The 12,030-nt window shown below is 58.7% G+C and overlaps 1 protein-coding gene across 3 annotated transcripts; it reads left to right on the forward strand.

The window, feature by feature from the left end:
• Positions 1-1,811: 1,811 nt before the first annotated feature.
• GPR35 (G protein-coupled receptor 35) lies at positions 1,812-12,030 on the forward strand. Of its 3 annotated transcripts, none has more exons than XM_079782698.1 (2): positions 1,812-1,868; positions 8,940-12,030. In XM_079782698.1, exon 2 carries the CDS (start codon positions 8,950-8,952, stop codon positions 9,859-9,861), a length of 912 nt encoding a protein of 303 aa, XP_079638824.1. In that variant the 5' UTR covers positions 1,812-1,868; positions 8,940-8,949; the 3' UTR covers positions 9,862-12,030. The 3 variants fall into 3 exon arrangements, with proteins under 3 accessions (XP_079638824.1, XP_079638823.1, XP_079638825.1); XM_079782697.1 differs by lacking the exon at positions 1,812-1,868 and adding an exon at positions 2,813-2,943; XM_079782699.1 differs by lacking the exon at positions 1,812-1,868 and adding an exon at positions 7,982-8,004.

Genomic DNA, 12,030 nt, shown 5'->3' on the forward strand with positions numbered 1-12,030 from the left:
GTCATAATGTGAAAATAGAAAGGTTTACTTCTACCTTGCCTGCCTGGAAGCATTTTTTTTTTTTTTTGCCTCATTTCCACTGATTCCAGTCCAGAACCATCAGAATGGAGGTGGTAGGCACTGTCCTTGCTACTAAGCACAAGTGGGAGCTTCCAGTCCCCCCAGTGAGTACGGTGTTTCCTGTAGGTTATCTGTGATGCCCTTTGTCAGGTCGAGGAAGCTTCCTTCCATTCCTAGCTTGCTGAGTTTCTATCATAAATAAGTGTTGGATTTTGTCAAATGATTTTTTTGGTATTGACTGAAAGGATTATGTAAATGTTCTTCTTTATTAATGTAATGAATTCTATTGATTAGCGTTCTAATGTGAAAATAACCCTTACATTCTTGGGGAGCTGTGCAGGTGTCACTGACCTCCGGAGAGGCTGGCGCTCGGCTCAGGGTCTGGCCGAGGCGGTGCTGGCAGCCGAGGCGGTGCTGGCAGATCTATGCTGGAGATGAGCACGTGGACAGCTAGGGATGGATGTGGCTGCTAGAGGGTGGGTGTGTCCCGAGGAGGTGCGAGCAGGGGTGTGTGTCCTGGATGAGGGTGAGCAGATGTGAAATTGGGGCCCTGGATGGTGTGTGTGTGTATGTGTGTGCATGCGCACATGCCCACACAGGACTCTGGATAAATAATCTTGGACTTTTCAGATTTTCAAAGTGAACAAACATTAAGTAAAACATCAAGTCTTGCTCATGACATTTCAGTGGGCCCTGGCCTGACTCTAACCCCACCCCTAATGCAGCCCAGCCTCCCTCCCTTCTCCCCCCCCCCCCCCCGCTCCCACCTCCCCCACCCCCCGCGGCCCAGCCTCGTAGGTGGACAGAAGCAGGAAGCTTCTTTGTAGATGAGATAGTGCGCGTAGGTGCTGCCTTTCCGTCAGCTCTGACCTATGTGACTTTCTTAACCTTACTGATGACTTATCTGCATCTTCTTGATCCCACACCCAACATAATTATTCATTTATTTTATCCCCCAAGAAGCACAATAATCCACAAACAACACCGACACTACCAACAGCATGACTGCCAAGAAACTGAACCGTTTTATGCACTGTTAAAATCCTTGGGTTATATAGATGTCCAGGCAAAGTGTGTTTTAAAATGATTTGGAAGATGAAACACTTCGTCATTCTTTTTGTCCTCAGGCTGCAGAGACATAGTCAAAATACTGGACTTTTTTAAAAAAAATTTTTATTGATTAAGGTATCACATATTTGTCCTCATCCCCCCATTCCCATCCCACAGAATACTGGACTTTAAAGTCACGTGGGTGAGTTCGGTGGGCTATGCCACCAACTGCTAATCCAAGTTCATGGTTTCATCTTGTTTTCAAATTTAAGAATTCCTTTAAAAATGTACTTTAATTGACTTTAGTAATTACATGACTATTTATATGGTTCTAAAGTTAAATCCACACCCAGGTGTATTCACAGAAGTCTAGTCTCTACCCCTCTCTCCCTCACCCCATAGCCACCTGTTCCCCACAGGTCACAATTTAATTGAAAACAAACTTGATGGCTTATCCTTCCATTTGTAAAAATATAACCAGCTGGCCCCAAATAAGTGAATGAGCATCCACACCCTTGTTTACTTCGCGGCACCTCTTGGAGATAACCTCCTGGTGGTGGCACAGAGATGGCTCCTCCCTTCCTCCAGCTGCCCGCTGCTCCGTGGCCTGGACGGAACAGACGCCAGCATGGCTCCTGGGCTGCTGCGACCCTGCGTGCACGGGGAGAGCCTCGGAAGCAGCTTTCCCTCCGCCTGCCTGTAGAATGGGTTCCTAGGAGCGGCGTTACGGGGTCAAAGGCCACGCATCTCTAATTTTGGTAGATATGACGAACCCCCTTCCATGGGGTGTGTGCCATGCTCAGTATCAACGGGAGAGGTCTGAGGCTGTCCCCCCATCCCCCCCCCACCCCCCGCGCCGAGTGCTGTGGGCTCTGGCGTTTGCCCATGCGAGACGGAAATGCCACTGTAGGCACTTCTAATCTCTGTATCTCTCTTTGTGAGTCTGTTGGGGTCTTTTCATATCTTTAATGAACCCTTTACATCGCCTTTTCTGTGAAGTCTGTTCACATTTCTATTAGCTGGCATCTTGCCCAATGTCCAGGGGAAGTGAGAGTCAGAGGCCAGCGGTTTTGGGGAAGGAGGGGGACATGAGAACGCAGCAAGTGTTTCTCGAGAGGCTGCTGAGTAAGCTAACTTTTCTTGGGTCTACCCCACAATGGTTCAAACCAGCCAAAGCTGGAGGTTGCTGCCCTTGGGGTGGGGGGCAGGGGGGGGGCAGGGAACCCCTCACAGAGAGACATGGCCTCGAAAAGGGAGACACGCCCTTCAGCTCTGGGTCCAGCTGCTGGAGGTCCACAGCTGACTTGCAAGCAGGGCTGAGATGCAATCACACCCCAGGCTCTCCACCATCACCCCTGCAGCCCGAGGGCCTCGCCAGGAGCAGGCCTGGCAACTCCTGTCCCCGCAGTGGGGAGCTCAGCAGGTTCTTGAGCAGGGGCATGACCTCCTGGAAGTGGGGGTGCCTCGCAGACAGAGGCCAGGATCCAGGCTGGGCAGCTTGATGTCCGAGACCCTGCAGGAAGGCAGCCTGTCCAGGAGCGGGACCTGGTGTGGGGCCAGTGGCCAGCCTGCCAGTCAGAGAAGCCTCGGGTAGAGGCCGGGGAAGGAGGCCTGGGCGGGTAGAGGAGCACCGCAGGGGCAGGGAGAGGGCAAGAGGCTGGGAGGAGCCAGGACTCTGGCGTTAGCCCATGTGACAGGGAAACGGAGCAGCCGCCGAGGCCCCCCTCGGCCGCTGCCGGGAGGGGTCCCAGGGGGCTCATGCAGTCACAGAGCAGAACCGGAGCAGGCAGTCTTGGGGAGCCAGCCAGGAGGAGGGGAACAGCCGCTGTCAGGGTGAGTCAGCCAACCTGGGGTGGCGAGGGCTCGGGGTCAGCGCCCAGCAGAGCCTCCTCTGCCTTCTGCCAGCACCGGCTGTGGTCTCGCTGCACAGCGGCCCGTCCAGCTGTGCCCAGGAAGGTGGGGTGCTGCAGCCAGCTGATGGGGCACTCTGTCATCTGCAGGTGTCCAGATGCCTTGAGGCATGTAGTCTGGGGTGACAGGTGCTTCGGGCAGCTGTTGAGGGAGGGGCCCGAGGAGGAGCAGGGAAGGGCGGTGCCGTGGGAGCTCCCCCCACTGGGCCTGTGTGTGTCCGTGACTCTGTGGGGTGAGGATGGGGGTCTGGACCAGGATAGGCAGCCCCAAAGGCACCTCTCAGGCCCATCTGCTCTCATACTCCCCACATGACCTTTTCATGACCCTTCATGACCAGGGGAACCTCAAGCACAGCCAGGCCCTGAGGGTGTGCCACTGGGGGCCTCCCTCAACCCCTGCCCCTCCTGTGCCCACTCTTAACCTCAGTGACACCTTCCGTGCTCAGACACATTCGCTGAGTGCATGCATGAATGAGCCGCATGGGGTCTCAGAGGCCGAAGATGGCTTCTATGTAGGGGGACAGGCAGGAGGGAGCCCTGTTGGCAGGGTGGCAGGTTTCCAAGGGAGGGAGGTGGCTGCTGCAGGGTGGGGCTGGCAGCAGGGTGTGCTGGGCTGGCCCATGAACACGTCCAGCAGGCTCCTTCGGAGAGGCCAGCCTCCCCGGGGCCCTGCCCTCCAGGGTTCACGTGGACCTAGGGCAGTGATGCACACGTAGCTCATGGCTGTCTCTCACAGCCCAACAGCCCTTTCCTCTCTGACCCCAAGGATTCAGAGAATGGGGCAGGAGGAGCCTCCCTGAGATCTGTGCCAACCCCCCACAAGCCTGTCACATGGACTCTCCCAGGCCAGTCAGGATGGAAGCAGAACAGGCTCTGGGACTGCAGCAGGGGTGGCAGGCACGGGAGGAGGCCTCCACCCCCTGGCGGATGCTGGCGGCAGCAGCATCGAGGCTGCCCTCGCCCGTCCTTCTCGGCAGAGGACCATCGCTGTGGTTGTGAGACTGCCCAGGAGTGAGGGGCCGGGCCTGGCCTAGCACCTGAAGCCTGCCCAGCATGGCCAGGCCTCTCAGACTCCGGGCAGCCGGCCTTCCACGGGGAGGGAGCCGGCTCCTGGGGCGGGGCTCAGGGGGCAGGTCCTCCCTCCCACCAGGCAGGTGTTTCTTTTTGTTTTCTTTTTTTAATGTATTTTATTTATTTTTTTACAGAGAGGAAGGGAGAGGGAGAGAGAGTTAAAAACATCGATGAGAGAGAAACATCAATCAGCTGCCTCCTGCACGCCCTCTCCCCGCCCCCCCCCCCCCCCCCCCCCCGCACTGGGGATGTGCCCGCCACCAAGGTACGTGCCCTTGACCGGAATTGAACCTGGGACCCTTGAGTCCGCAGGCCGACGCTCTATCCACTGAGCCAAACCAGTTAGGGCCAAGCAGATGTTTCTGAGTCTGTGGCCAGCTAATGTTTATGGGGCACCTGCTGGGAGCCACGGACCCTGCTCGGTCCTTGGCACGGTCACTGGACAGATTCTTCCCGCTGTCAGGGCCGCCAACTGGTTAATACGCTTTATTGAGGCGCTACTCTGTGCCCAGTGGTGACCTGTCCGAGGGCAGGCGGGGTCCTGGTCACAAGCAAAGACTAAGGACTAGTACAGGCGACTCTTGAACTGTGTGGGCCCACTTAGGCGCAGATTTCTTTCAATAAATATTGTATTTTCTCTTCCTTATGATTTTCTTTTCTCTAGCTTACTTTATTGTAAGAATACAGGATTTAATGCATATAACATACAGAATATGTTAACTGACGTCATGTTATCAGTAGGGCTTCTGGTCCACAGGAGACTACTAGTAGTTAAGTTTTGTGGGGGGAGTCAAAGTTATATATGGATCTTCAACTGTGTGGGGGTTGTTGCCTGTAACCCCCAAGTTGTTCAAGAGTCAACTGTACAAAAGACAAGTCGTATGAAAAAAAACAAAAAACAGATGGAGAGGGTGTCAGACTGGGTTGGGAGGGGGCCAGGCAGGCAGGGGGAAAGGGGAGTCAGGAGGAGCCCATGGAGAGACACCCCCCCATGCCCCCCGTCAGACCTGGGTCTGGCGACTGTGGAGGAGAGGCGTGAAACAGGGCCCTCCTCAGGGGCCTCTGGGCAGGAGCACTGGTCCCAGGGTCAGGAGGCCGGGCCACTCCCCACTCAGGCCTCAGCTCCTCCTCTGTGAATGGACAGGGGTGGGGTCGGAGGGCTCCCAGCAGTCTGTATAGAGAGAGATGCTGCAGGTGGCAATTGGTGGGGGAAGCTGAGGAGACAACGTCCCTGCCCTCAGGGTGCAGGGGGTTGAGTGGGGGTCCAAAGGAAGGGCCGCTCCCCACGCTGGGCTCAGAGTGCAGAGACCAGAGCAGGGGCGGCCTCGGAAGGGGCTTCTGAGGAGGAGACGGAGAGGAGCCGGCCGGGTAAAGCAGCCGCAGGCAGTCGGCCTGAGCAGCTGTGTGTCCATGCCTTTCGGAGGTCACCCGTCAGCGTGCCTGTGCGTGTGAGGGTGCCGTGCAGTGAGCAGGAGGCCCGCCTGCCAGGGTGTGGGTGGGGGCGGAGGTGCGGGGACCGGGCTGGGACAGATGCCTCTGCTGGGGGAACCCTCTGGTGCTGCAAGAGCGTGTGTTGTCTGGAGGTGTCGACATAGTGCCCACTCCCACTTCCCTTCCTGGAAATTCCCCAGGCAGCTCTGGGCTGGGGCGGAGGCGGGGAGCCCGTCACCCCCGCTCTGCTGTCGTCAGCCCGCTAACTGCCTGCCTGCCTTAAGGAGGGCTATAGTCAGGCAGCCTGAGGGGTGGGGGAGACGGCTCAGCCCAGGAAACCGAGGTTGACTGCAGGTCAGTGCCAACCTCGGGGCCTGGGGTCTCAGAGCCGGGCCGGGGCTGTGATGGGGGTTCTCAGAGAGGGGCCAGGGCTGTGATGGGGAGCCTCAGAGAGGGGCTAGGGCTGTGATGGGGAGCCTCAGAGAGGGGCCAGGGCTGTGATGGGGCTTGGAGAGTGTCCTAATGGAGGAGCTCCGAGGGGCAGGTCTGGAAAGGGGACCCCCCTCCATGAGGGTGGGCTGCAGTTCAGAGGAGCTCGAGGTACCTCCAGGGCCTAGATTCCCACCTAATTCGAGACTGAGAGCTACCTTGTGGGTGTGACCAGCATTAAAAAACTAGATAGAAAATATTTCAGTTCTGTGTTGCCAGTTCGGTGAGCTGTTTTGTGAAACCTTTTTTAAAAGTTTTTATTGGCCTAACGTTGTTTAACAACGTTATGTAAATTTCAGGGGCACAAGGTTATGATCTGACTTTCGTATACTCTAGTGCGTGCTCGCCACCGGAGTCTAGTCTCCTGTCACCACACATCTGACGCTTTTCCTCTTCTCCCCGCTCCCTCCCCGTCCGGTGACCGCCGTTCTGGTGTCTGTGTCTATGAGTTTGTTTTTGTTTGTTTTGTTCGTTTGTTGCTTTTTGTTTTATGTCCCACATATGAAGGGAATCATGGTTTTTGTCCTTTTCTGTCTGGCTTATTTCCCTTAGCATGGTACGCTCAAGATCCATCCATCTTGTCACAAATGGTAACATTTCATCCTTTTTATGGCTGGGTCATGTTCCATTTGTATGTATTCACATCCTCCATCCTCGCCTTTTTTTGTGCCACTTCTGTTTCGCTCACACATGCCAGTCCTGGATCCTGGGGTGTTTCTTAGGTGGGGTCCCAGCTCCGGGGGCCTGCACAGCACCCAGGCACCACTGTCTGCCCCGGATCCGACTGTGGGGTGTCTGGGTCTGGCAGACAGAGGGGCTGGGGAGCGGGGAGGGGAGGGCAGCCCCAGTGCACGCATAGGTCTCTCTGACGGTGACTGCACAGGCATCTTGGTGCAAATCACTAGGTGGCTTTCTGCTTCCTGTGCGGGAAGCAGACTGAAGAGGAAGCTGAGCCTGCTCCCCTTTCCCATGCCCGCCTCCCCCGGCCGGATACGCCAGGGCCCCTGGCAGCTGAGCGCTCAGAGCAAGCGCTTCTGCAGGGCGACCACAGTGTCTGTTAAAGGGGACGGTCCTGCATGTCTGGGCAGGAGGCCAGAGGCGGTCCCTGTCCTGGACGTACGTCCCCATGCTGGGGCTGGGCATGGGCAGGGATACACAAGGCCATTTGGGTGGGACCCAGGCCTTGACTTCCCAAGCTTTCCTGGGATGACGCCAGAGGACAGAGATGAGGGGCCCGGAGTAGTAGTCCCAGGTAGGTTCTGAGGGTTCTGGGCTGGGGCACCTCACAAAGCTGGCCTGGCAGCTCACCAGGGTTTCTGGGTGGGGAGTAGCTAGGAGGGCGGGGTGGGTAGGAAGGAAGGGTCCCAGCGGCTGGTTCTAGTGGCTTCTGGGGTGTCCACAGAGCCTGGCCTGGCTCATGGTCTGAGGAACCTCAGGATCTGGACAAAATGAGGTGACTCAGAAAGAACCAACAGAATCCTTCAAAAAACGAGGCGTGAGATCACGGGGCGTGTAGGGATGTCACATACGGGAAAAGCATGCATGAAATTGTAATTGCTGGCAAATGTGCCATTTTAAAATGCAAAAGGGATGGGATGGCATGCTCAGAGGAATATTTCTGCTCCTGGCTGAAACCTGCTACTGCCTCTCTAATGGTCTGTGTCTGGAGGCTCCCAGGGGGCCCAGCCGGCGCTAATGAACCTAATGGCTCTGCAAATGCTGAGTATTTCCTGCGGGGGGGGGGGGGGGGGGAGAGGGCAGGGAAGAGAAAAGAACCCACCCAGCCTGGCCCAGCCACCCCCCCTTCCCAAACTGACCCACTTCCATTCCCCACCTGGAGGGCCCGTGTTCCTGGGGGTGGGAGGAGGCTTGGTGCCCTGGTCCTCATCACATGCTCCATGACCCCACCACGTGGGACACCAGCAGCGCAGCCCCCTGGGGGCTCCAAGGTTGACCCAGCGCAGGGTGAATCCAGAATCCATCTCAGCATCAGGTGTCATCACCTGGAGCTCGGACCCTGACCACGTCCTCAGGCCCTGGTGGGCTGGTCCTGGGCCTCCTGCCCTGCGTGGTGGGGCATTTTGGGGGGCGTGAGAGGCCAGCATAGACAGGGAGGGGAAGCTGTGTGGGAGCTTCTGGTGATGACGATGACGAGGTGGAGGTCGCCCAGTGCCACCGTGAGGCCGGTCTGGGCCTGGAGGGCAGAGCTCCCTCAGGGTTCTGACCACAAGGACTCAAGGGGCTCCCTACCCCAGATGGGGCCTGGGCGGGGGGCCTCACGGAACAGGACTGGGTGGGCGGACACTCGGAGGGAGGGCAGGCAGGAAGGAGGAGGAAGACCAGACTTCTGGAGTTTTCTGGGGAGCTGTCCTGAGCCACAGCCCCTGCTGTCTGGACCTCTGCTGCCAGGAGTGGCCAGGTGGGGTACATGCTGACCACCCTGTTGAGGTGCAGGAGTGGGTCAAATGTAGGTCCGGGAAGCGGGAGGAGAGGCCACGCAGGCTGCGTCCTGGGCCCTCCTTAGAGTGGCCGTTCCGGGCGCCCTGTCCTGAGAGCTGAATCGGCTGGACTGGAGGTGGCAGTGGGCTCCTCTCCTTCCTCTCTGCCCAGCAGCGGGCAGGACCCGGAGAGGAGGGCTCTGGAGAGTGCGAGGGGCTGGCTCCAGGCCTGGGCTGGCTCACGGGGCCACATTGCCCCCCCCCCCCCCCCCGGCTCCAAAGGCCTCGGTTTTCCCACCTTCCAGCAGGCAGGGGTCTGGCTTACGGGGCCTCAGAGCTCCTATGGTTTCTATGACTTCTTTGGGAAAGTGAGTTTTGGGCTCCTGGATATGGGGTGGGGGCTCATCCCTGGCCAGAGGTGGGCGGGGCCCTGCCATTCCCTGAGCTCCGTGTGCTGCCCGCCCTCCTCACCCCTGCTCCCTTCCTGCAGCCCCAGGACCATGAACAACAGCACCTGCCCCCTCACCAGCTCCACGCTGGTCAGACACATCTGCCATGCCTACCTGGGCCTGCTGCTGGTGCTGGGCCTGCTGCTCAACGGCCTGGCGCTCTGGGTATTCTGCTGCCGCCTGCACAAGTGGACAGAGACCCACATCTACATGGTCAACCTGGCCGTGGCCGACCTCTGCCTGCTCTGCACTCTGCCCTTCATGCTCTTCTCCCTGGAGCGGTACAAAGCCGAAGACACGTTGCTCTGCCAGCTCTCCCAGGGCATCTACCTGGCCAACAGGTACATGAGCATCAGCCTGATCATGGCCATCGCTGTGGACCGCTACGTGGCTGTGCGGCACCCGCTGTACGGCCGTGGGCTCCGCTCCCCGAAGCAGGCCGGGGCCGTGTGTGCCGTGCTCTGGGTGCTGGTGGTCAGCTCCCTGCTGCTTCGCTGGGTCCTGAAGGATCAAGAAGGTGGCTTCTGCTTTGGGAACCCCTCCCGGCAAAACCCCCAAACCGTGGTCTTCTCCCTGTTGGGCTTCTACCTGCCGCTGGCCGTGCTGGTCTTCTGCTCTCTGCAGGTGGTGACTGCCCTGGGCCAGAGGCCGGCTGCCGACGTGGGCCAGGCGGAGGCCACCCGGAAGGCTGCCTTCATGATCTGGGCGAACCTGGTGGTGTTCGTGGTCTGCTTCCTGCCCTTGCACATGGTGCTGACGTGGCGGTTGGCCACGGGCCTGAACACCTGTGTCATTCAGGACACCCTCCACATTACTAGCAAGGTCTCGGATGCCAATTGCTGCCTGGACGCCATCTGCTACTACTACGTGACCAAGGAGTTCCAGGACGCATCTGCATTAGCCGGGGCTCCCGCTGCCAAGGCTCACAAGAGCCAGGACTCTCTGTGTGTGACTCTAGCCTAGGAGACAACACAGGCGTGTGGGGACCAGATCCAGGGCTCTCTGGGAGGTGCTGCTTGCTGAGGGTGGTGGTGGGGGGGGGCTGTGACCAGTGGTGAAGAGCCACAGGATGGGCCCTGAGCTCACCATGGGTATGGACACTCTCCAAGAAGCCTGCTGGGCAGAGATTGACCCAGGCACGGAGCCTGGAAGGTAACAACCCCACCCCTGAGACGGAATACAGATGGGGCAAGGGCAAAAGGACTGAGGCCTGAGAAAGGCCACCCCGGGGACCTGGGATGGGGCTGCCCACTTGCTGTGTCCAGAGCCTGGTATACCTGGGCATTGGGGTGGGGTGGATACCTGCTGGGTCCTGCTGCCTCCCTGAGATCGGAATAAAGCTGTCCACCGGGGCTGATCCTGACAGGGCTTGTGCGCTGCCCACGTTTGCACGGTGGGAGGTGGTAGCGCTGGGGCATCTCCCCTGGTCACTCTCTAGGGCCCTGCAACCTGCTGCCCACCCATCTGAAGTCTGGTGGAGGGTGCGGCCTGGTGTCCTCCCGCTGTGCAGGCCAGGATCCCTGGGCCCCTCGTAGGGGCTGCCCAGATGTGGTGGGTGGGGAGAGTGGGACCATGAGGAGGTAGCCGGGGTCTGTTGAGGGGACACACTCCCGTGCTTCATTCAGGAAAGTCTGGAGCTGGTAGAGGCGAGGGCTGGGTGCCCAGCCAGGCAGGTTTGTGCTGTGGCTGCACCTCCCTGGCCTCCAGACTCAAGTCGGAACAACCAGCACTTTCCAGAGGCTGCTGTGGGTGCTGGTTTGGGGTGGGCCTGGGTTCCAAGGCCAACTCGTCCCGTCCCATCTGCATGTCCTTGGGCACCAAACAACCTCCCTGCCCTGTTCTCCAGCTCTGTGATGGGAGTGCGAACGGTGGCCACGTCCTGGCAGGGTTGGCCTCATAGTTGTGAGGTTGCTGCAGTCCCACAGGCCCCTGGCTCAGGGATGGGGTCCACGCTCACCCCATCCAGTGCTCCCCAAACTCCCCACCCCCCTCATCCCAGCCAGTCTCCCCATGTGTCTGCACCCCACTCTGGTCCTCCAGGTGCCCCCTCCCCCAACCCTGCCTGCTGTCATCACAGCCCTGCTCTTCTGGGGACAGTTTCCAGTCTCTGACTTCTATCAGCCCGAACCTCGAGGGTCTTGTTTTCCAAGGAACTGCCTGGTGTGCTGACAGGCTGTCCGGACTGCATAGAAACGTTTAGTCCTGTCCTTGGCCAGATCTGGGGATCAGGAGAACAGGCAGAATTGGGCCTAGTACTTGGCTCCAGTGCCATCCCCCCTCCCTGCCCCAGCGTTGTAAGACTCAGGAGAGGGGTGGCCAGAGGGCCAGTGTGGACCAGAAAAGAGCACTAGATCGGAAGTTTAACTGCCCAGGTGGCAGTGGCCTCCTGGAACCTGTGCTAAGGGTTCGGAGTCTCCTCTGCGTTCGGAGGGGCAGCGGCTGTGATACCGGCACAGGCTGGCCTGCCTCGGTCCTCACCGGGTGGAGGAAATTAAAGCAGCAGGAGGGGGAAAGCCGCCCTTTCTGGAGCCTCTGCAGGGTCTCCTGGCGCGAAGGAAGCACTCAGCTCTCAAAGGACCTGTCCACCTCCTATGGATGCACAGGGCCCCACCTTGCTGGCCCTTAGAGGTGCAGCTCCTTCCCAGTCTGTAGCTGCATCAAACCCAGCTCTCCAATCTCCCTCCTGCCTGGTGGGGCTCCAGCACAATGCAGGCAGCTGGGCGTTCACGGGTTCCCTGAAGGAATGACAAGGAAAGCAACAGAGGCACAGATGGTGAGCATCCCAGGAACTGACGTATGAGCCCTGATCATGAACCACAGACTCTGGGTGCCCTACACCAGAGTCAGGCCTCTGGGCTGGGCCAGGCCAAGTGGGGGGCCTCTCACCAGCCCCCCTCCCTCCAGAGCTTAAGGACAGCCCAGTACATGGTCAAGACCAGCTTCATCACTAATTAGCAATGAGTAGGCACCTGAAAGAAAAAATGGATTCATTGTTGTGAGAATAAACAAGTCATCTTTTCTGTCAAAGAACAGTTTAGACAGCTGCCATTTTGGATCGCGTGACTTGGCAGCCGCCATGTTGGCTGCATGGCTTGCAGCTCCCCTGGGGGCCACCCTTTGAATTAGCCAATC

The sequence above is a fragment of the Cnephaeus nilssonii genome (genome assembly GCF_951640355.1).
Source record: "Cnephaeus nilssonii genome assembly, chromosome: 10".
Taxonomy (NCBI): domain Eukaryota; kingdom Metazoa; phylum Chordata; class Mammalia; order Chiroptera; family Vespertilionidae; genus Cnephaeus; species Cnephaeus nilssonii.